The 25,221-nt window shown below is 42.5% G+C and overlaps 1 protein-coding gene across 1 annotated transcript in view; it reads left to right on the top strand.

The window, feature by feature from the left end:
- Nucleotides 1-3,828: 3,828 nt before the first annotated feature.
- ABHD12B (abhydrolase domain containing 12B) overlaps nucleotides 3,829-25,221 on the top strand; it is a 29,425-nt gene continuing 8,032 nt past the window's right edge. The window contains exons 1-9 of the mRNA XM_059373176.1: nucleotides 3,829-3,984; nucleotides 8,866-8,993; nucleotides 9,949-10,051; nucleotides 12,191-12,310; nucleotides 14,477-14,507; nucleotides 17,549-17,594; nucleotides 17,702-17,831; nucleotides 18,253-18,290; nucleotides 21,762-21,841. Of these exons, the coding sequence (XP_059229159.1) occupies nucleotides 3,923-3,984; nucleotides 8,866-8,993; nucleotides 9,949-10,051; nucleotides 12,191-12,310; nucleotides 14,477-14,507; nucleotides 17,549-17,594; nucleotides 17,702-17,831; nucleotides 18,253-18,290; nucleotides 21,762-21,841 (738 nt within the window). The 5' untranslated portion in view covers nucleotides 3,829-3,922. The remainder of the gene's footprint in view (nucleotides 3,985-8,865; nucleotides 8,994-9,948; nucleotides 10,052-12,190; nucleotides 12,311-14,476; nucleotides 14,508-17,548; nucleotides 17,595-17,701; nucleotides 17,832-18,252; nucleotides 18,291-21,761; nucleotides 21,842-25,221) is intronic.

Genomic DNA, 25,221 nt, shown 5'->3' on the forward strand with positions numbered 1-25,221 from the left:
AGCCTCCTAACCCAGATAATATCTAAAATGAGCTCAGTAAATGTTTGTTAAGTGAATGAATATTACAATAAAGAATAATCTTTCTATCTAGAGGGAATTCTAGGCTTAAGGGAAGCAGAAGAATCCAGGGTGAATTCCAGATTTGTGGCTTTGGAGGGCTGGTGTGTGATGAGCTGTTCTTCAAGATAGGACAGGTTTGGGGGAAGGAGGAGCAGAGATGAAGTTAGAGAGAAGCAACATTCTATACCTCCTTCTTGAGATTCTCATGGAACGTTGGCCAAGAAACGATTATGAGACATGAGATTCTGGCCAAAGGAATATATTTTATTGTGTTGAGCCCAAAGCTTTCCAAATAGTTGCATGTGGTTTTGGAAACACTGGTATAACACAAGAAGAGAAGCAGGGCCAGGAAGGAAGTCTACAGAACAAGTCACTTGTAAGGAATGGCGGGAAGAATTTGGAGTAGAGTATCTAGAGAGGGAGGAGTTTTAACCGTGGGGCTTTACTCCTTCCTGACTCAGGGATTCCACAGACACAGGGAAAACCAGAGTCCCATCTCATGCTACGAACACGGGAGCCCATAGACCACGTCTGGGAATGTGCAGGGGGTTCTTGGGAAGACAGAAGGCACTCAAGCCCTTCACTTCCTGTTTCAGCTTTCCCATTGCTCTCTCTTCTCAAAGAAATCAACCCTTTGGCTAAAAGGAAGCTCATATTAACACCCTCAAGTTCAACTCGAGAACAACCACCCACTCTTGTAACTAAAATAAATCAGTCCTTAAATTAGATCTGATATAGGCAAAGACAATACAAAGCTTCAACAGCATAAAAAAGAATAAATGTTCTGAGTGAGTCACCTCATTCACTGTCTGTCATCTGGGAGTGTCCCCAAACTTCCCTCGAATGTTATATTTCAACCCCCTAAGCATCACTTTTTTTTTGAAACTCCCTATTTGCATATGGAGAGCTGAGGAGGGGTGAAGACGAGCAAGGGGGTATGTGAGGTGCTCATGATGGTGGGCTTGAACCACAGGATAGCCAGTTTGGAAAAGAATTTAGAGGTTCCTCAAAAAGTTAAACCCAAAATTACATATGACCCAGCAAAGAGTAGGGGGCTTCCTTTTGGAGTGAGGAAAACATTCTAGAATTAAATCCGGAGGATAGATACGCAACTCCATGAATATCCTAAAACCACAGCATCATCAATTATGTCTCAATAAAGCTGTGATTCTAAAAAAGAAGAGAATGCAAGGGGGATGAAATCTTTGCTTTCAAGATAAAATTTTCTCTAAATCATATAAAATTGGTGATTTGTGGTTTGCTACTGTTTTGCTCCTCAAATGCTCTACTAACAGTAGTTCCCTTTCCTGACTGTGTGGTAGCTGAGAGACAGGCAGTGTTACCTCCCTTTCCTTTTTTCCAGAATAATTATTTTTTCTTAAGTTTTTATTTAAGTAATCTCTACTCCCCACATGGGGCTTGAACTCATGGCCCTGAGATCAAGAGTTGTATGCTCTTCTGACTGAGGCAGCCAAGTGCCCCTTCAGAATAATTTCTGGGTGGTAGAACTAATCTATCTCTGAGATTTCTTTTTCTACTGTAAATACAAATAACACCCAACTACTGGTTTCTGGAGTATTTCTCCCCACAGCTTTGTCTTGACATTTCTACCAAATCATGTGAGACATGTTTGTTTATATAATTTATTTGTACATTTCTTAGGTCACTTTTCCAAAAGTCAGGTATGTTGAGGTATAATTTATGTTCAAACTCACCCTTGGAAGATTACCAATTCTATGAATTTTGGTGAAAGATTATAGTCCTGTAACCACCACCACATGAGATACAGACCATTTCCATCACCCTAAAATGTTCCCTACTGTCCCCACATCCAGGCCCTGTAACCCCCTGACCTGATTTCTGCCCTTAGGGTATGCTTCAGTTCCTAGTCTGTGTTCTCATGATTTCTCATGAGATAAATCTCTCTACCAGGCAGGATGCTGCTTTGTACCCAACCTGGTAGTTGGCACTTAAAAGTTGGTCAGTAAATAGATGCTGAGTAAATGAATGAATCATTTGTGTTTTAGATTCTGCCAAGTCAAATCAGAGACTCTGTTTTCTCATTTTCAGGATGTGCCATTTGAAAAAGGATTATTAATGTTGGGGGAAGCTTTCTCCTAGAGTTCCTAATTTATAGTCTTTTACGTTTTCATTATTTTTAAAAAAGATTTTACTTATGCATTTGAGAGAGAGACAGACAGAGAGAGCATAAACAGGGGGAGAAGCAGAAGGAGAGAGAGAAGCAGATGCTCCACTGAGCAGGGAACCCCACATGGGGCTCTATGTGGAGTTTGATCCCAGGCCCTGGAGATCATGACCTGGTCTAAAGGCAGAGGGTTAACCACCTGAGCAACCCAGGCTCCCCAAAGAGTCTTTAAAAAGGGGGGGGGTCATGATTTCCAACTTCAGAGAATTTGCTGAGCATTTCAAACATTTCATTAGACTTGGGGCTCACAACATTCTGGCTTAACCAGCATGTGGACCCCCACCCTTTCAACCTGAATAAACAGGTGGAGATAGAATCTGGGGCCAGGTGCTGCTGCTGCTTAGTCCTGCCCACCGTTCCCCAGCTCTGATCACTCTGTCTCCACATGGCATGGCCCAGGGTCTTCTCTGGAGCTTCCCTAAACAAGTTCTGTGGGATTCCAGACCCAATTCCGTGAACAACTCCAGGGGAGGAATCTTGCACCTGCTTGAGTGGGGCCTTTAACCTTCCTCATCATGCAGGGTGTGGCCCTCAGAAAATCTACCTGCTGCGGGCTCATCAGTCAGGCTTAGGTCCCTTCCGTCCTTCCAGATGCGATTCCTCTTCTATCTTGATCTGAATCAGACAATTAACATCCCCAGAGCGATTACAAGAGGTGGTGAACAAGATTCAGCCTTGTCTGACTAGTTATAGGAAATGGCCTAGTCCTTGCAGAGAACTGCCCTTTCTTGAAAGGCCTGAGCGCTTTTCTCCAGACTGGCCTACCAGCCCCAAGCAGGTGGCTCCCTGGGCACTTTCCATGGCGTGGCTGTCCTCCCTCAGCCCACTGCCCCATGGCATGGGCTCCACAAAAAACATTTTCCCTCTGAGGGAGATTGCACCTTGCTTCCAAGATGAAGTCTTGATGCTCGTATCAAATTTTAGCTGACGGAGACCTCATTCCCTTCCAAACTCTTTCACTCTCCTACTTGGCTGTGTGACGTCCCTGGGTGACATGTAAGCATGTATCCGGGCGAAACGTTTCAAGGTGTGAACTCCTTGATACAGGGTGGGGTCCTGTTCAATGTTAGTAAATAAACCAGTGCCAAAAACGTGTCAGTTTTGGTGTTAATTGTGTAGCTCATAACCCTGTGGACAGATAAACCATTCATTACTCAATGGCGGGGATGAGGGGGGCAAAGAGAGAGAGAAAGAGAGAGAGAGGGTGCTGGAGATGGGTAAGCTTCAGAAAAAGGGAAAAATAAAAAGGACAACGTAAAACAAAAAAAAAGAAGACGGGTCAAAGTAGAGGAAACCTTATTTTCCTCATGCAGATCTTAGGCGACTGTGATAGCTGGCTTCTGTTCTATGACTAGCACAGTAAGAAATCTATTTCAGTTCAGCACGCGGGGCGCGCGCGCACACGCACACACATGTATAAAATAAAGTAGAAAGGAAATCGTGTGCAGCTAGCCACAAGCCTGGCACACTGGCGTCTCCGGCACAGATGGGGGCGCGGGGGTGGGGGGCGCCGCGAGCCACCGAACCCCGGCGGCAGCCCGCCCGCAGCCCGGCAGCAGCGTCCCGCGCGGAGGAGGAGGGCGGGCCTGGCGTCCGCGGGGGCGGCTCGGAGTCCAGGCCGCGACTCCCCGGCGGCGGCTCGACACACGGCGCGGGATGGAGACGGACAGGCAGGACTGTGTGGCCTCCTGGTGGGACATGGTGGTGCGGAACCTGCGGTGAGTGCTCCTGGCCCGCCGCCTGGCGCCCGGTCCGTCCCCCAACCCCATCCATGCGCCCCGAACCCGGGGCAGGGATGGGCAGGGTGCATCAGGCGCCCCGCGGTGGTCCAGGGGCTGGGGCTTCGAAGACCCCCAAAGCTCTGGGAGCCCTTTGGGCTGCCTTATCTAGCAAGCCTCTGCCTCTGGAGTCTGAGCTTTCAGGAGCTTGGCATCCTTTGGGGGCTTCTGAAATAGAGATTTCCAGAAAGATGGCTCAGGTTCCTACCCCAAGCCTTGACCTTTTCTGCCTTGACCATTTTACTGAAATTCAGGAGGGATTTTAAAGACCCAAAATAGTAATCTATCTTGTACTCTTTCTTAGATGGCATCCTCTTAGGTCAAATGTGTCTCTGTGTAGGTGGAAAAGGATCCCAAGGCCAGGTCCCCCAGGGTAAAGTCCCTTGGATGTATTTAAAGAACATCCCTCCATAATGCTAAAAGTGGATGGTGCATTGAACCCATACCTGTGCCAAGTTCTTACATCCTTTAACTCTGAAATGCCTATATCTATAAATTTTCTTCCTACTTTTTTTTTTTTTAATTAGACTCTACACCCAACACTGGCCTTGAACTCATGACCCTGAGATCAAGACCTGAGCCAAAATCTAGAGTCAGACACTTAACTGAATCACCCAGGTGCCCCTCTCGCTCCCATTCTAAATCCTTGGCTTAAAGGGTAATGTTAAACTACCTGAGTTGACCCGCAATATATTGCTGGTCTCATTTGTGTTTAAGCCTGGTATTGGTTAGAAACCCTGGACTCAGAAGACTCAGGTATCTTGTTTTGTTGGAGCAGGAAGGAGTTGGCCTTTTGTTCACCTTTCTTCTTTATATTCCTTAGTTTTGTTTCTTGCTCATATTCTCTCTTCTATTCCTTCTGTAGCTCGGGGCAGAGAGCAGAGAGTAGCTTTCGCCTGGCCCAGCAGTGTAGACCCATACCTCTCTTCTGTGTTGGATCTCAACATGCGTCAGAACATCCTGACTGACACATTCTTAGGCCTTACCTCCTTGATATGGCTGTTCTGGGAAAGCTGGCATGTTCTGCCTTTGTCTTCTGTGCTCCCTCCAGAGTTGATGGCTGATACTTAACATTTATTTGGTGGAGAATCAAACCTGCAGTTCATGCTCTTAGAGAACAACCTGCTTTGTTGATAATGGAGTGGAACATGGGGGGTTGGGGACCCTTGCTTACTTGCCTTACTAAAGTAGGCAAAAAATACTAAATGACTAAAAAACAGGTCTCAAGAGATGTTTCCCAAAAGAATAAAATACAAGCACATTTCTTCATCTGAACAGAGAATTACTGCTCTAATTTAAGATACACTGAGGCAGAAGCACAGACGGAGATCCAGGATCCTGAATCCTTTTGGTTCTTGGAACCAAGTTTGCTTAGATCTGCAAACATTCACAGCTGCCGGTTCTGGGGCTGCTAGAAGCCCAGGATCTATGGTGCTGTATTGTGTGACTCAGGAGAAGAATTCATCAAAACATATTTTCAGTGATTATTTTTTAATGCCTTGGGGATCTATTTATTTAGTTTGCAAAAATTTCATCAGCTGTCATTGCTCCTTAAGATAGATGGGCCCGGGGGAAGTCAGTCTTCATTCACCACTGGTTTTCTTCAAACAAGAAACATTGAAAATGTGCTCAGGAAAGAAGCTGGGGGAAGGAAGCCAGTGGGCTAGTTCCTTCTTCATTGCTCCCCATTCACCCCCAAGTCTTTACATTTCTGGATAGCGTTAAGGAAACCCCCACGCACAGGCTGATAATCTAATTCATTCTTTCCATAGTCCTGGTCATCGCTTACCTTTTGGGCACAAGTTTAGGCCAGGGCACAAAGCCCTGCTCTTGTGGAGCTCACAATTTTCTATTATAATTCAAAAAAGAATATGAAGCCTTTCCCTTCTCAAAGCTACCAATAAGCATCGCTTCCTTCTCCCTCATGAAAGAAATACACTTTTCTTTCAGGGCTCAGTCCTGTGCTAGACATGGTGCGCTAGAGCCCGGGTGATTCTTTTCAGTGGGAAGCCACGACTAATAGCGGGAGAGCCCCCAGAGAAGAGTTAAGGGTCAGACCAAGGCCCGATTATAATGAGTGGGAGGGGTGAAAAGAGAGGAAAGGTCACCTCGGGAAGATCTGTGCAGAGAGGCTTTATGCGAGACGGGACACTTGAATGGATGGGAAGGAAGGGGGAGGATTTGGTGGGATGGAAAGAAGGGAGGAGACCATAGATGTAACCTAAGTGCTCGGGGGTCAGTACATGTTGGCCAAATGAATGGGCACCTGGGATGGATGTGTGGTGAGTCTTACTGTTTGGGATAGCTGTCTTGCCAAATGGGGTTAGAGTTGGGCTTCCGAAATCTGGTGCCTCTGAGCATGATCTTGAATGATTTGCCCCATAGCCACTCGGCTTCCAAGGTAGGAATGATCCAGTTAGTTCTGTGGCCCCTGTGGGGTGCTGTGCTGTTGGAGCCACAGCGGATCAAAGGGCAGGGGAAAGAACACCAAGGCATCAAGGTGGCTGTTTGATGTGCCTGGCCATTGGCAGGGATTGGGCTGAAATTGCATCCTCTACTCAAATAAGGTCTATTAGCCACTGGTGACTTTTGATCCCCTACTGATCTAGGGGAAGTCAAATTGACAACCCCTAGTTAAAAGAAGCTGTTGTGCATTATTGATGCTCCCAGGAATCTGGTCACTCTGTTCTCTTCCTGCAGTGCTTCTCACAGAAGTGCCTGGAGCTATTTGAGAGAAGGGTCCTACATGAATTATTCTTTAAAAACAGAAACATATTTCCCTCCACCGTCTCTGCTTCCCAAGCACCCTGCTGCCTTCAAAAGATGACTTAGTAGGAGACTATCAGGAGGGGTAGCATGAGTTCAAGTCAGGAGAAAGAAAGCCTGAGCCAGCCAATGGGAAGGAAGAACTCAGATTGTGTTCAGTTTTGCCCATTTGGGCTTGATCTGGGACTCAAAGTGGCTTCTCTGGGTTTTTATTTCTTCTCTCTAAAATCAGAGCAACGATGTCCTCTCCTTCCTCCCGCCTTCATGGAGGCTATTTTAAACTATTATGAGAAGATAATTTTCATTTTTTCCTTGCTAATTTTGTGTGTAGGCAGTTGCCTATGTCTGATGTACTTGGAGAGCTACCCACTACCCTTAGCCCACGTCTCTTTTCTGTTCCCTGCAGAATTGCTGGAAATTCATCAGAGATTCATTATCTTCTCCCTTCATGCCTCTTCCAAACATATAAGCACTCTGATTTTTTAGTTATTAACACTTGAGGGAGAATTTTTCTTAGAGGTCTCTCTTTGATGACTTTAGAGTCAGAAGGTTCCCGAGAATACAGGAACAGGAAGGAAGAAGAGGAGGGACCCTAAGGGCCAAGGTTGCAGAAGGGGAGAAGCGGAATCCTGAAACAACTTTCTTGAAGAGCTGAATCTTGCCAGAAGCCAGTTCCTGGGGTTCCCTTTTGCCTGCATGAATGGCAAGTTGCCCTCACCAGGGTGGTGACAGCTCATTGGGGTCACTGGGGTTGGACAGACCTGGGCACGCATGACTCAGCCACTCATTGGCTCTGTGGCATGGGGAAGGTTACCTTAACTTTTCAGTCTCCTCATTTGCAAAGTACAGGTGATAACAGCTATCTTCTTCAAAATGCTCTGGTCTAGGGCGCCTGGGTGGCTCAGTGGGTTGGGCCGCTGCCTTCGGCTCAGGTCATGATCTCGGGGTCCTGGGACCGAGTCCCACATCGGGCTCTCTGCTCGGCGGGGAGCCTGCTTCCTCCTCTCTCTCTGCCTGCCTCTCTGCCTACTTGTGATCTCTGTCTGTCAAATAAATAAATAAAATCTTAAAAAAAAAAAATTAAAAAAAAAAATGCTCTGGTCTAGCAGAGAAACCAGGACAAGGAAACCATTCGTCCAGCATGCTTTCCAGTCCCACAGACTCATCTGATTTACTGAGCAGTCTTTACATTGACAGCTCAAATCAGAGGGAGGGATTTATTCAGTGGATGAGGTGGACAAAAACCGGAAGCAGGAAGTGGTGACCCTGACTTCCCGTGTCTGTCCTTTCTTCAAGGTAGGAGACCTTCAGCTCTGATAAGAGATGTGCCTAGGGACAGACATGGCATTAGTGACCCCTCATAGACAAGTGTAACTTGTCTGCTGATGGCTCCTGGTTTGGGTGGTTGGCGTGCCTGGCCTGGCGTGTCCTGTTCCCTGACCAGGCCCCAGCCCTGATGTCGCAGCACCCTCCAGGCACTCCCCTCGCTCCCCATCTTGCTCCTCACAGTCCCTCTTACCAGAGACGTCACATCACAAGTGGGGATTTTTTTTCATCGGCTCATTTTTTCCTAAGACCCAGCTGCAAGAGTAGGGATCTGATGGTTTTTCATTCACTGCTTTAGACTAATAATAGTTAATACATACAGCTAAACTGTGATGTGATTAAAAACTGTGACAACTGTTAAATAGTCTGAATCCAGTTTCCTGATGACCTTGGGGATCCAGCTTTGGTCTTGCGTTGGGATCCATTTGAGGAACAGGCTTGACTCCAGTGCACTCATGTTCCCCCACTCCTCTTCTGTCCTACCAAGCTAGTCTCAGCCGCTGGCTGGGCGCTGGATTTACTGCTTTCCTCTCCTGTTCTCCCTTAGGGTCCAGTCCTGATCTGTACTAATGGCATGCAATTCTGTAAAACATTTTGCTTAAATGCCAAATTACTTGTAATTCCAGTGTGAGTTTCTGAAATTTTATTTGGATGCTAAGAGAAAAAAAAAAAAAAACACAACAAAACTTGGACTGATTTTGAATGCCTTGCTTTTGTTACATCTTGCAGATCTTTTCCACATTCCTGTTCAACACTCGGAAGAAAAATTGCCTCTCTGTACAACAGCTTTACTAGTAAACCATTAAAAGAACACATTTTTCCTCCTCTGATGAACATGCTAATATTTTTTAATTTTTGTAAGTATATATCTGTCATGAGTTTGCCTATATATATATTTTCCCAAAGAAAGGACTTGCTGCACTTAAAGTTACCCGTATGACAATGAAAAAGGCACATTGGCTATAAAATTGTGGTTAGACTCCAATAGTCTGAAACCTATTTCACAGAGGTTTTGGGGTCTAGCGCGAATCTTATGGATAGAAAAACACGGTCTTGTGGTTGGTTTCAGTTCAGAAGCTCAGTTTGAATTAGCTGTTAACAGGGATGCCTTACTGCTTGGTATATTCTCTATTTTTTTATGTTTTCTTTTTACCTATATCCCTTGAAAGAGAAAATGGGGATCTGGGGCTGGGGATTGGTTGTTGAGAGGACTCTCTTCTCCCACGTTTTTTCTGAGTGTGGTTAGTGTAACACAGTCCTAGCCCACGGGTAATGCTCTCAGCGGGTGGTCCCTAGGGGTTTGTTGCGTCAGGCCATTTCATGGTTTGTGGCTAATGACTAGGTTTAATTTAGTGGAAAACGTAATGTTTAACATAGGTAGCAGAATACTCATTACTTTCTCCTAGACCCCCTTATCTTTTTAGGGGAATGGTCTCCTTTGTTTTTAGCTGGAGATGAGGATAAGCATGGCCTGTCACACTGGTGCTCTTTTAATATCTAGCTTTAGCTGGATGTTATACATAACTAATGAATCATTGAACACTACATCGAGAACTAATGATGTATGTTGGCTAATTGAATTTAAATAAAAAAAAATAAAATCTGGCTTTAGAGGTTTTGTTGTTTTGTTTTGTTTTGGCAACTTTCCTGTGGGCTGTTCCTCGTTTATAAAATAGAACACTTTGCTAGGAATTTAACATGGTAGCTTACAATGTAGAAACAGTGTTAACCATAAGACTAATTTTGTGTGTGTGTGTGATTAAAAGACATGGAATTTGGCTCTGGGTTTTGATAATGAATTCTACTTTCCAGTCAAAGCACCATTTCTTGTGGATTTAAAGAAACCGGAGTTAAAGATTCCTCACACGGTGAACTTGTATATCAGAGTTGAACCTGGGGTGATTCTGGGAATCTGGTGAGTGCGTTAATGGACACTGGGTTGCTTGATGGGCATGGTCTTCATGTTACAAGGGCAAGGGTGAGCAGTGCTGGGCTAGCTGCCTGGGGAGAGGTTGGTGTTTCTTGGAGTAACCAGGAAGCTGTTCCATATACCTTCCCTTTGTATTGATATTTGACCTGCTTGAATTTGCTTTTCAGTAGTGTTAGCTTGGACTGAGAAGTCTTTTGGGCCCTGTGCTTTGGGTTTTTCATCAGGCCTCAAGGGCCTGGCACTGTCCCACTCTTCTGCTGTGTTCCATGCTGGCCTTCCCACACTGTTCCAGAACAGCTAGCCTCCTGGCTCCCCAAGCCACGCTCTTGCAGAATATGCTCTGTGTGCCACATTTCTAGGTCTCTGCTCCCTCTGTTTGCCTACCTTATCTTCAGGGTCTCAGTTTAAATGGTAATGTGATAATTTTCAGAGAAGCCCTTCCTCGTCTCCCATTTCAGGCACAGGTGGCAACCTGTGCTTGTCCCTTACGGCATTTTTCCCCACTGTAGTTAAATAAATGTTTGTGCGATTATTCGGTTAATATTTGTCTTCTTTACAAGACTATAGCTCTTGTAGGTGACTTTGTTGGTGCATTTTCTTTTTTAAATGTTTAAGAAATATTTTATTCATTTATTTGAGAGAGAGAGTGAGAGAGAGAGAACCGAGAAGGGGAAGGGACAGAGGGAGAAGCAGGCTCCCCACTCAGCAGGAAGCCCGATGTAGGACTCAATCCCAGGACCTCGAGATCATGACCTGAACCAAAAGTAGCTGCTTAACCAACTGAGCCACCCAGAGGCCCCCTCTTTTTTCTTTTCTTTTCTTCTCTTTTTCTTTCTTTCTTTCTCTCACTGGTCGGTTTTCATTGCTTGGGACAGCATACAAAAAAAAAAAAAAACCACTCAGTTGTCAAAATCATGAGCATTCTATTATCTTTTTTTTGCTATTCTATTGTCGACATTTTTTGTTTGGTTCTACTTCTTGTTCTTGGCTGCCAGTTTCTTAGTGTCCTGTTTTATATTTCCTTTCCCTGACTTTAAATATGTCATCATAGAATGTTTAGGAACCAATATGGGTTCACATAACTTCCTCCTAATCTGCACAGTCCAATGCAGCGAACAGTGTTGGAATTTGAAAATCTTTTTATTTGCTGTTCTTGCCCTGGCTTACCAAGCTGGCTGGGATGCCAGTCCTCTTAGTCCAGAGGCCCTGGGGTTCGATGTCAGCCTTTTTGCCCCTAAAGGGTTGAGAAGCCTGAAGATTTATTATTACATGGTCAATTTTCCAGGTCCCCCTGTGACATGTCATATGGCATTGTTTTATCTTCAGGAGTCGTTCACTGGTTTAACAGGTGGAGGGACTGGAGCTCAGGCAAGTGTTTAACCCCACAAGGTCACTGTTTCTTGAATAGGAGAGCTTAGTTTCATATTTGTTTTCCCCCACCTGAACTGGTCTCCCTTTAAATTCTTTCAGCTTGTTTCTTTAGCCAAACCAATAGCAGGTGGCAAATACCTCTTGTCTTTTACTTGTTTCCACTCAACGGACTGGATTTCCATGGACTACACCTAAGAATTGTAGTCTTAGAAGATTAGTGGATGTAGGAGTCAGGAGGACTTAAACAGTAAATGGTTAAAAGGGGTTGTTTCTGTGCATGGGGGAGGGGGGGTAGAAAAGTAGTGATTGTCACTGTAAGATGTTTGTAGTATTATATTTTAATTTTTATCATGTGCATGCGTTACTCAGAAACTTCCACTATGTATATATGTATATTTATACATCTATATATATACATATATACATCAATGTATGTAATGTATACATTGATAGGTATATATATGTATAAGTATACATATATGTATATGTATGTATGCATACACATATTATATGTATGTATTATATATAATATATAAGTATGTATACATACATATACCCATACACACATACATGTATATATAATGTACATATATTGTACATATATGTATATATAATGTATGCATAACGTAATGTATAAATGTATACCTACAAATGTATATAAATGTATTTGATTGACATGAGGAGGGTTTCAGACTTTGGCAAGGAGAGCAAATTCTATCTGTACATTTGTTAAAACGTTTCTTTGTTCTTTAGGCACACAGTTCCCAGCTGCCGGGGGGAAGATGCTAAGGGGAAGGACCGCGGCTGGTATGAAGCAGCCCTTCAGGATGGCAATCCAATTATTGTTTATCTTCATGGCAGCGCAGAACACAGGTCCGTGTCTTTGCTTGTTTTTTGTTTTTTGTTTTTTTTTTCTTTTCTTTTAAGACAGAGGGAGCATTTCAGTCCTGTGGGGGAAGGAAAGGAGGCAGAACTCCCTTTTTGACCCTGTAAATATGCCTCCACATATATTTTTTTCCCCTTTGTTGAAATTTGAGTGTGTTCTGGCAATAGGCTTCTCTTAAAAAAAAATCTATATATTCTGTATGTAGACTAATGTCAACATTTAACTGAAAGGTAGACCAACTTCCAAAATTCGGATATTGGTTTCCAAGAAGCCAGTGGTTCCTTTAGTTCCAAAGAGTGCCCAAAATAATGAATTGAGCCTATGGACGATGGGAAAGGGAACAGGCATGAGAGGGGGTAAAAGGAAGAGCAATTTCCTTATCGATGGTCCCTCACAGAAGGGCCTGGGGATTCCTTGATTTGGCAGGAGTCCTGTTAATCAGATGTGTGGACTCCCTATGAGAGATCATCTGGAATTCTGACCGTTGCTACTGGGAACCATCTGACTGGTTCTAGTCTAGAAGACTGATGCCTCAGCCCACCCTCTGTTGTTCCCACCTTGCTTTGTCAGGAAGAAAGCCTCCCTGGAGTCTTGATCCCCTCTGATGTGCTGCCAGGCCTCCCAGTGGGCCTGTCATTATGGTGGGTGATGATTATCAGCTGTGACTGCATGGCTTCAGGTTGGGGGAGGGGTGATGTGCCTCAGAGACCACAGACAGAGCTGTCTGCAAACTAAGTAATGAGCTCTGGAATCTGCCCCTTGGCTCCCTTGCCTATGTCCCTTTTTCTCACTGTCTTTTTCTGTCTTGATGGCTTTCTCAAGCTTTGTCTTTGCACTAGGGGCTTTCCAAAGGTGTCCATTTTAGAATGACATTTACAGAGATTTCCCATGAAATTCAACCTTTTTCAGCACGGTTGAACATTGTGCAGACTTGGGCATGGTGTTACAGTGTGTGTATTTAAAGGATCATTCGGCTCACCCATTCATGTCTGTCCCTCTGTGTCGATCTGCTGTGATCCCCAATTTACTGGCTTTGGAGTTAGCCCCAGCTTCCTCCTGTCCCCTGCCAAAAGTCTCAGCTGGCTATCAGCAGTACTGAACCAAAAGGAGGCTAAATGGGAGGTTACAGGAGCCTTGTTGAGAACAGTGGTTCTAGACTTGGGAGAAATCCTACAGGGTCCACGAACCTCCTCCCAAAATTGTACTAAAAATTTCAAAATTTCAAGTGTGGATACATTTTTCTGGGCAGTGGGTCCATAGTTTTAATCTTATGTTCAAAGGACTTCATGATGCACTGAAGCTTAAGACTTCAGTCTTTCTTTTTTTTTTTTTTTTAAAGATCTCATCCATCTATTTGACAGAGAGAGACCACCAGTAGGCAGAGGCAGGCAGAGAGAGAGGAAGGGAAGCAGGCCCCCCGCTGAGCAGAGAGCCTGATGCGGGACTTGATCCCAGGACCCTGAGATCATGACCTGAGCTGGAGGCAGCAGCTTAACCCACTGAGCCACCCAGGCGCCCCTTAAGACTTCAGTCTTAAAGTTTTTGGCTCTAAGACAAAAATTCAAAGGTTTTTTTAAAAGAATCCTCTGCCTTTTCAATCATCCTTGTCTCTCCTTTATTAACATGGTTAATAGAGAGTAGATGATATGGTTATTTTGGGAAAAAGTGTTTCTTGTACCTCTAGCCTTGCAAGTCTCCTTCACTTCCTCTTGAACTTAATGGCAGAGTCAACTACGGACAGGTCTTGGCTTAATGAACATCACTCTATCATCCTTTGTTCTGAAAAGCCACTTTCTGGAACTGATTTTCCTTTAGCTTCTAAAAGTATCCCTAGAAATTAGTCTGGCTGTGTAGCAGTGAGAGGAGGTGAATTATCAGTAATTCCTCACATGCCTCTGTTGAGAAGCACTAGCCATCTGGGCGACCAGCGCTCACAGAGGAATGCAGCCGCCCTGGGGAGCCATCTGTCACTCCCCCTGACACATCCAAGTGGGCTTTGACACCAAAACCCATTTCCCTTTCTTCTAGTTATTTATTTCTCTAACCTCAAAAACAAATGCTTGAGATCAGATGCCAGAAGCAGGAGAATGACTTTTATTGAATTTGTCATTGTAATTCCTAATTCTTGCTCTCTGTTTTAACCTCCTCCACAGGGCAGCTCCTCACAGACTTGAGCTAGTAAAGGTATGTCTGAAGGGGCTTCGAGTACCCACCCACTTTACATCTGTTTTTTTCTCTTATGGGCTACAGCCATAGATCTTCCTCAGCCCTCAGCAGGGGGATGTACCGAGAGCTCCCAAGGGTGGGACTCAAGGTCCTGCCGTGACCACAGGGCATCAGAACAAAAGTGAACATTCTTGATTCCCCAAACACTTTCATAAATACATTGCCTTCATCACCAGATGGAGTTGAAGACTCTCGTTATTGGCTTTTCCTGAGGGCTGGGGGAGGGTTGTGAGAGTATATTAAATGTGGAAGTTATTCCTGTGAGAAACAGCCTTTTTTTGTGGGACAGAGGATAAATACACAGAATGTCTGCTGTTAGAGTCATTCAGGCTCTGGCTTCAGCCCCATAGAAGGTTTTGCATGTGGGTTGGTGGCCACACTCCTCTTCTCGCTAGCCTGCTACATGATGGCAGCTTGTTGGGGCGGCCCCTGCTTTTCCGAGCGTGAGGGAGACGCAGCCATGGCTGACTCACAGCTGGTAGTGCAGCTATCTGTTTATCTTCTCCCACACCCCAGTTGGGTAATCTCTCCCTCAGGTGACCAGGCTGCTGGTGCACTTTTTGATCAGTGCTTGTGCTCTGATATTTCCTCCCACACGCCAGGCCAGCTCCCACCTCAGAGCCCTTCCCTGGTATAACAGCCCGAGTGGGGCCCCGCATCCTGCCAGGCCCAGTGTGCCCAGCACCTCCTTCATCCTCCCTCCCTGGCTCAGACAGGAGGCTCCTCCCCTGTGGACTCCTCACTTTCTTCCCGGCCTTCCCAGAGCTGACTCTGGTGGGTGGTGGGCTGGGTGCAGTTCTGCCTGGGATGATAATGTGTATTAATTTTTAGGTTTGCTTTCCACCCTGCACCTCACTCTTTGCCCTCTCTACATGGGATGGTGGTGAGGCTGATGTCCATGAGAACGTGTGTTTGTTTTTTTTTCTCCCCCACTCTTTGCAAAGCTGAATTGTATGGTCCCTACATGCCCAGAAAGGAAGAATCATAGATTTAGGTGTGAAAAGGAGCCAGGGCATCCTTGTGGTAGTTGGGATGGGAAGGGAAGGTATGATAAGACTTCTTCCTCCAGGAAGATTCTGGATACCTTGTGCCTTAGTCATCATCTCCCACCCTGACCAGACTTCCGTAGCCCTTGGTTCTCCTCTTTAGATGGGGTGATTTCCTTTAAAAATCAAGTCTTTGCTATCATGTTGTCCTTCCTCCCTTTCTTCCTCCACTCCCTCTCTCTCATTCATTTCTTTTGTCACTTCAGTCACCCAGTACAGCTGTTTTCAACCTAGTTGTCTTTATCACTTTATATAGTTTTATGTTATTATGATTATATCTATATGTAATTCTACATTGTTGCTCTTTTACTTAATACTATGTGCATACTATGTTATAAACATTCTTCCATGGTTTTCTGTAGTTACCATAGTTACCAATTTAAAAGGTGATCCTTCTCTACTATATTTGTAGGCAATTGTTTATTTAATGATTCCACTGTTGCTAGATACAAGATCTTCCCCCCTAAAATCATTTCAGTGATGTTGCTATAGAAAACTTGAAGCATTTAGTTTCTTCTTTTTTTGGACTTTTTTTCTTAGAGATAAATTTTTAGAAGTCAGATTTGTTCTCAAGTTGTTTCACCAAGTGGTCTTTCCATCTACAAACGATGCCACAAATGATGCATGGATATTCCCACTTCTGGGATGCTTAACTGCTCTGTGTCCTGGATCACTGTTCTGGAGGCAAGGCCATTTAAATTGATATAAAAGAGTTTCCTTTAGTTCGTAAGTATTAGCTGAATTTGCATTGAAAGACTCCTGGGGAAACTCAGCTCCCCACATCTGTGCTGTGGCAGGGGAAGCACGGTGTTGGGACAGAAGCAGACCCAGGTGTGAGTCTTGGTTCTTTCTCTAGCCATCTGGGTGACCAGGAACGAGTTACTTAAACCCTTAGGACTCCGTTTCTTTATCGCTAAAATGGGGATAATGCCTACCTTTAGGGATTATTGTGAGGATTAAATAAAGTTATAGAAGTATCTTCACTGTACATTTTTGTCCCCTCTTCTTTGTCTGTCATTGAAATTCACTTCATTTAAAAGGACGTCATATTCTTTTTTTTTTTTAGTTTAATTTAATTTAATTTTCAGTATTCCAAAATGCATTATTTATGTACCACACCCAGTGCTCCATGCAATATGTGCCCTCCTTAATACCCACCACCAGGTCCTCCTGACCCCCCACAGCTCTCCCCTCCAAAACATTCAGTTTGTTTCTCAGAGTCCACAGTCTTTCATGGTTTGTCTCCCCCTCCAATTTCCCCCAAATTTCTCCTCTCCATCTTCCAATGTCCTCTGTGTTATTCCTTATGCACCACAAGTAAGTGAAACCATATGATAATTGACTCTCTCTGCTTGACTTATAGGACGTCATATTCTTGCCTCGTTCATCCACATGGAGCATGGCCATGGTTTCATCTAATCAAGCAATCTCTTTATTTTTGATTGACATTAACTCTTTATCTGTTCACATTTAATATAAATATCTTCCCATTATTTGACTGCCTCTACTACATCTCTGTAGACCTTTTGTTCTCAAGTGAATTCTTAAAATGGACATTTGCTTTGTACCAACTTCAATACTTTCATCTAACGTCATCTTCCAACAGTCCTGAAGGAGCTGAAGGAGCTACTATTCTTTTTCGCTTTTCAGAATACTGTTTACCTCTTCAGATGTTAGGTGGCTCAAGGTCACAGAGCCAGGGCAGAGCCAGGGTGTGTCCAGGCTGTCTGACCTGCTCTGGCCGCCCCCACCTCACCCCCAACCCCCGCCGCCCCGCCTCCCTTTTTTCCCTTTGAGTCTGACCTTCTCACATTTGAGGTCAAACAGCAGATTTCATCTATTCCCTGCCTAGGAAACCAGCGCAATGAGGATTATGGAAGTGTTGAGGAGGTTATACCCCCTTTTCAGTTTACACCTTCTAATCACAATGATAACCTCTCCTTTATCATCTAGATGCTGAGCGATGGTGGCTTTCACGTCCTATCTGTGGACTACAGAGGTGTGTGTGAAGAACAGTATATAAAGACTTTTCAATAAGCCGGGGGGCTTTTGATAGCCCTCCTTTTGGAGGTAGTGATACTTGTGCTCGCTTTTCCTTACCACCAGGGTACGGGGATTCCACGGGTGAGCCCACAGAGGAGGGGCTGACCACGGATGCTGTTTGTGTTTACGAGTGGACCAAGGCGAGAAGTGGTACCACACCTGTGTGTCTCTGGGGCCACTCTCTGGGTACAGGGTAAGTGGGGTCTGAAGATGGCTTTTTTGGGGGGGGGGCAGTCCTTGGGGCTTTGGTGTCATCAGAGGCAGCGATGAGCCGAGGAGGGAACACTGAGCTGGGAGGTGGAGCTCTCGTTTCTCTCACATCCCACATGTGGCTAGAGACATTGCCATCTCAGCGTGCCTGTTTGTAATGCAGGGGACGGTGTAGCTCTGTGGTTATCTAGGACACTGAAGCCTGTTCCAGAACTCTCTCTGAGAGTATTAAAGGAAAGGATTCCTAATTTAGGGCCAGTGGAACCCCCTGAAGTTGTATGTATGTTCCTACCACAGGGTCCAGAACTTTCATTTGATGCTTATATCAGATGTTACATTTTGTACTGTTTACCTGACTGTTAAGTCATTGCTTCACATCTGTACTAATTTTCATTGCTTTACAGAGTTGCAACAAATGCTGCAAAAGTACTAGAAGAGAAAGGTACTCTACAATGCTTCCATGTATCACGTCTTGGCTTGGGGTGGGGAAGAAAAGGTAGCCTACGGACTGTTGTGCGCACTCGGAACACAGAGATACCTAGAGCACCCTGACCTTAGACAATCGCTGATTGTGTAATAAACCTTCTTTTTTCTATTTAATATAAAACAATAGTTGCCTTTCAAGGTCATGAAACACTCAGGAAGAGTTAAAATCTCCCTTGAAAAACCCTTCTTGTGAAGTAAATGTTCCTGTGGAGTGACTTGGATCATGGGAGAGGAAAACGCCCTTTATGAAGTCACAAGCAGGACTTGCTTTCTGCAGCTTGTCTTTCGTGACATGTATGTCAGCCTTTACCAGTGTTCTGAGCTCGGCCTGTCTCAGATTCCCTAGAGGTGCTTGTTCTAAATGCTGGTTTCCTGGACCCTAGCTGTTTCCATGAGTTAGAATCTCTGTGAACAGGACAAGGTGATTTCATTAAAATCAAAAGCTTGTCATCTCTTGCTTTGTTTCTTAGGCTTGTCAATACTGGTCAGGCTGAGTTATGTGAACATTTAAAGCAAGTCACCTGCTATCCACAGTCTTAATTAATTATGGAAATAAAGCAGACATTATTTCCTGCTCCTTTAAGCACTCATAGCTCTCTGTGGACACTTCCTGCACAGTGTTGACAATGTTGTATTATCTGACCTAAATTCCCATATAAATGAATACTTCACTTCTTGGAGGATAATGCAATTCCATTTACATCCCTGACTTTGAACTCTTGCTATCCTGTATTTTACTTTTCTCTATAATACGCACTCCATAAAATGTTATTGCTCTGGCTTATAAAGTCAATATCTAGATTTACCCTTTTCTTTGCTTTTTATTACTTCTCGCATTTCTGGGCTTCCACTGGGGATTTTTGTTCTGCCTATCTATCTGTGGTGAAGAATTCCCTCAGCTTTGGTCTGAAAATATCTTTTGTTTTGTCTTCATTTTTGAAAGATATTTTCATCGGGCATAGAATTCTTCGTTGGCAAGTTACTTTATTTCAACACTTTGAAGATGTTGTCCGTTTGGTTCTGGCTTTCAGTGTTCCGTTGGGAAGTCCGCTTCCAGTCGTGCTGCTGCTCCTTTGAAGATAATTACTTTTTCTTCAGGCTATTTTTGAGGTTTTCTTTTTGCTTTGTTTTTCAGCATTTTTACTTTGATTTTCCTACATGTGGGTTTGTTAGCAGTTATCCCGCTTGGGGTTCATAGCACTGTAATAACTCTGGCTTGATATTCACCCATCTTGGAAAATTGGTCATTTATCTTCAAATATTGTGCCTACCCCATTCTTCATCTTCTCTCCCCCAGGACTATAATTATATGTATCTTTTTAGATCTGTTCCCATGTCCTGTATGTTTCCAATATTCTTTTTTGGGTTTTCCAGACATTTTTCTCCTTGTGCTTTAGTTTAAAATTTTTCTTTTGACATATTATATCGTTCACTATGTAATATCAAATTAAAAAAAAATACTTTATGATTTTACACTTGCTTATTTACAAGTTAAAGTCCGTATAGGATAATAGCAATATCTAGATCCTTTGATCTATTTCCATTATTTGTTTTTTGTTTTGTTTTTGTAATTTTGGCCTCTTTATTTTATTTTTGTATGTCTAGGTTTTTTTTTAAAAGATTTTATTTATTTATCTATTTGACAGAGAGAGAGAAAGAGAGAGAGAAAGCACACAAATAAGGGGAGTGACAGGCTGAGGGGGAAGCAAGCTCCCCATGGAGGAAGGGGCCTAACATGGGGCTCCATCCCAGGACCCTGGGATCATGACCTGAGTGGAAGGCAGACAATTAACTGACTGAGCCACCCAGGTGCCCCTCTCTAGTTATTTTTATTAAATGCTAGATATTGTTTATGGAAATTATAGAGATAATTTGAGGGCCTAGGGATAATATTATCTTTTTCCAGACAAAATTTACTTTTTTCCTGAAAAGCAGTTAAAATAGGGGGAAGATCATCTTAATCCTATCAGAAATTAAGCTGATTTGAAGCTGGGCTTTAGTCTCTAAGAGGTCTGGTCCAGTTTTAGTTCATCATTACTCTCAGGGTGTAGTCCTTTGAAGTCACCAAAAGCTTGAGAAATTTATTAGAGTCCTCCTTCTTGTCAGCTTCCAAACTCTAATTTTTGTCTTTTGGTCCTGTGGGACTGCTGAAATTCTGTCTAGTTCTAAGCCTCTAAGAGCAACCACTACTGTTGCTTTCAAAGTTTCAACTGCTTTGAGGGGGAAAAACTTCTCAAACTCTCACGGATTTTTTTTTTCTTTTGGTGTTGGCTCTCAAAATCTCATTGATTTAATAGCCTTCAGATGCCTTCAAACATATACATATACATACAGTAATCTTCTCTTAGTCCTGGGGGATATGTTCCAAGACCTACAGTGGATGCCTGAAACCACAGATAATACCAAGCCCTATATGTACAGTGTTTTTCCTATATGTGTATACCTATGATAAAGTTTAATTTATCAAGTAGGCACAGTAAGAGATTAATAACAACATACTAAAATATAACGATTATAAAAATATACTACAAAAGAAGTTATGTGACTGGGGTCTCTCCTAATATAACTTATTGTACTGTACTCATTGTTCTTGTGATGACGTGTCATGATAAAATGCCTCCATGATGAGATGAAGTGAGGTGAATGATGTAGGCATTGAGATGTAGTGTTAGGTTACTACTGATCTTCTGACAGTATGACAGAAACAGGATTATCTGCTTCTGGACTTCTCTTGATTGCAGATAACTGAAACTGTGGATAAAGGGGGACACCTGTGTACATATACGGATACATATCCCCATCTGACACACCTTTTCTAATTGTTCTTAGAGGAGTGTTGAGCAAAACAACCTAGTCAGCCTCTGGTACATTCCTAACCATGGGCTGCAGAATGCTCTTCCTTCCTATAGTACTTTGCTTTCTTAAATTATCCAAGTCATGAAAACCTGGCTGTGTCCTAGAAGGTAGTGATTTTCAACTATCATGTACATAGAAATCTCTTGGGGTGGGGGTGCCCACTTGAAAACACACATTCTCACTCCCCTTCCTGAGATTCTGACTGATTCAAGTCTAGTGTGGAGTCCAGGAATTTGCATTTTTTTTTAAAGATTTTATTTATTTATTTGACAGAGAGAAATCACAAGTAGATGGAGAGGCAGGCAGAGAGAGAGAGAGGGAAGCGGGCTCCCCGCTGAGCAGAGAGCCCGATGCGGGACTCGATCCCAAGACCCTGAGATCATGACCTGAGCTGAAGGCAGCGGCTTAACCCACTGAGCCACCCAGGTGCCCCAGGAATTTGCATTATTAACAAGCTTCACAAATAACTTTGGTTCAGGTAGTTCATGTATAGGACCTTGAGGACTCCTTGTTTAGAAAAGGTAGTATTTAAATATGATCGGATAGTTATTTCTTTTTTATTATTTTCAAGGATTCCCAGTTGATGCTCTTATACTGGAGGCTCCATTTACCAACATATGGGTTGCAAGTATTAATTATCCCTTGTTAAAGGTGAGTCTCTGAACCGTCTTCACAAGACGTGAACATGTAGGCGATTTCTGCACACTTACGTTTATTAACCATTTTCTTTTCTTAACTAGTATTATATATTTCTAAGTTATTTTTTACCTGAGACAGGTTTTTAGCCAGCTGCTATTGAAGGAGGGCACAATGGCTTTTGGATTTTGTAGTTCTTCTATTTCTTCTAATAGGTTGAGATAATGGCTTATTAAGAGCCAAAGCTTTTTTCCCCTCCTCTTCATTTAACTCTACCTTTTATCATGTAGTTTTTAAATAGACTTGACTTAGGTTAGTTCATTATTTTTCCCTTTTAAAGTGAAAATATGCCTCTCCTATATAATTTTTAGCTCTATGATTGTCAGCCATATATTTATCATTATTTTATGATTTTAAAAAAGTCTTTAGAGAATTCAAGGAAGCTGCCAAGTGGTTTTACACAGTAGCCCAGGTAGAGAAGACAATCTTTCCAAGAAGATAAAGTTTAAAGAACTAGGCAACAAGATCTAGTTTTTTTAAAATCTGTTGTGCAGATTATCCTAATTTCATCCCATGCCTGACGCTCAACTGCTTATAGACATACCGCCTTATAAATGTTAGTCAATGAGCCAGAGAAAGAGAGAGAGAGAGAGGATTCTCAGAGGGAATACATGACCCCAAATTTTTGAACTTTGATAATGTTAGGAGGCATTTTAATGGTACTTTAATACAGGTGCCTACTTTTGGAAACTTTTTTGTAATAAATCAGCATAGAACTTTCTGAATTTGCTTAACTATTTCAGGAGAAGGTAGCTCATTACTTCCTGGGACAGCTAATTCACAGACCACATCTTCTTGAAAAATGCCTGTATTAAAAGCTCCATCTCGATACAGAAATCCCCTCTATAATAAAAAATACTGAATGCAGAGTAATTTGAGATAATGAAACACTTTCAATTGGTTTTAGGCAATTAAGTATACATTTTAAGGTAACCACTAATTGAGCACCTATTATTATATTCTAAGTAATTACTTATAAATTCATTAATTTGTACGGATAAATCAGATACAATCCATGTATTTTGCTTCTTTTTTGAAATTCTAATTTTGAAATGAAACATGATAGGAAAATACATGATTTAACCAATAATTATGAACTGCACATCCATGTAACTAACATTTTAAGTCCAGAAGTTAGCAACACTAGCCCCTCCAGAAGTCTCCTGTAAGTCACTTCCTAATCCAATTAGCCTCCCCTTAGATGTAATCCTTAGACTGAGTTCAATGGTAAACATATCCATGCTTTCCTTTATAGTGTTACCATCTGCATGTACATCTCTAAGCAATATAATTTTGTTTTTGAACTTTATATAATTAGTAGAATTATAGAGGATGTATTCTATGTTTTTCAGTCAACATATATTTGTGGGATTTTACCCTAGAGGTATAGTTGTAGTTTGATTGCTTTCATTGCTATATAATATTTTATTATATAAATATACAATTTATTGACTTATTGTTTATGGACATTTGAGTTGCTTTCTACTTGAGGTAATTAACAACACTGCTGTTATGAATGTTCTTGAACATGTATCCTGCAAACATGGTACATATTTCACTGGAGTATACCCTAGGAGTGGAATTGCTGGACAGTAAGATATGCATATGTTTAGCTTTAGTAATTAGAGTGCCAACCAGTTTTCCAAAGTGACTCAGCCACTTTATTCTCCCTCCTGTTGTATATGAGAGTTCCAATTGCTTCACATCCTTGTCCTAGTATGGATATCTCATTGATTAATGAAGCTGGGATTTTTTTTCATGTTTATTAGTCTTTTAGGTATCTCTTGTGAGATATTTGTTCATGCTCATTTTTAAATTGTCTTTTTTGTTGTAGTTTTTCATAGGATAAGTCATTAGAAAACTATTTGTATTGCCAGTATATTCTCTTACTTTGCCTTTTCACTCCCTTAATGTTATCTTATGATGAAGAGATATTCCTAAATTTAATGTGGACCAGTTTATCAACTATCAAAATGCAGTTAATATTTTTAAGAAAAGTGTCCTGTTCAATAAAACTGTGGATACCAAAGATTATGGAGATACCCTTCTATGCTCTCTTGTAGAAAGTCCGTTTTACTTTTTATATTTAGAACTATAATCTACAAGTATGGGTTTTTGTATGTAGGGGGTAGAAGTCCATATGGATATCCAGTTTAGTAACATTTACTAAACAAACCTTCTCTACCAATTCTGCAGTGCCAATGTTTGAATATATCAGGGCTTAATATATATGGGTTTGTTAGTAGATTCCTATTTCTTCCCCTTATCTATCTGTCTATTCTCATATGAATGCTGCATCTCCTAATTAGCATAGTTTTTTTTTTTTTTTTTTTTTTTTTTTTTTAAAGAGAGAGAGTGAATGGAGGGAGGGACAGAGAGAGCGGGAGGGAGAGAAAGAATCCCAAGCAGTTTCCATACCCAGTGTGGAGCCCAAAGCATGGTTTGATCTCAGGACCCAGAGATCAAGACCTGAGCTGAAATCAAGAGTTGGACGCTCAACCAACTGAGCCACCCAGGAGTCCCTGATTACTGTGGCTTTATAATATGTTTTTATTATCTGTCTATGTAAGTTTTTCAGCTTTGTTCTTCTTATTCAAGATTTGTCTTGACTATTCTTTGTCCTTTGCATTTTGATGTATATTTTGGTATATACTCACCAATTTCTATAAAAAGCTTCCCAGGATTTTGATTAGAATTGCATTAGGTCTATATATAATTTGGGGGAAAATGATGCCTTTTTAATATTGAATCTTCTAATTTAGGAACATCATATTTATAAGTTTATTTTGATTGGTTGATTGAGGTTTTCTTAATTTTAGTTTAGGTCAGGTTCTCCTATAAACAGAGCCCATGACAGGGACTTGATGTTCATGATTTATTGAGAGAGTGGTCTAAAGGCAAAACCTGCAAGATCATTTGAATGACGGTTATAGGATAAGGGATGGGGAAAGAGCAGAAAGGTGCCTGGATGGCTCAGTCGGTTAAGCATCTGCCTTTGGCTCAGATCACGATCTCAGAATGCTAAGCCTGGAGTCGGTCTGCTTCTCCCTATCTCTCTGCCTGCTGCTTCCCCTGCTTGTGCTCTCTCTCTGTGTCAAATAATTAAATAAAATCTTGAAAAAAAAAAAAAAAGAAAGGGAAAGAAAAAGAAAGAGCTGGACAAGATGTGACTTCAAGTAAAGTGTAGCTTTGGCCTGATCCACCTGGGACTCTAAGCTTTGAGTCAACTATAGGGGGATGCTGGTTGTTTCTGCTGTCTGCAGGGTTACACAATAATTGGGGTGTGTGTGTGACATAACCTTGGGGGCAATGGCTTCTGTTATCCAAGGCTAAGG

The sequence above is a fragment of the Mustela nigripes genome, chromosome 13 (assembly GCF_022355385.1).
Source record: "Mustela nigripes isolate SB6536 chromosome 13, MUSNIG.SB6536, whole genome shotgun sequence".
In the NCBI taxonomy this organism is placed as follows: Eukaryota; Metazoa; Chordata; class Mammalia; order Carnivora; family Mustelidae; genus Mustela; species Mustela nigripes.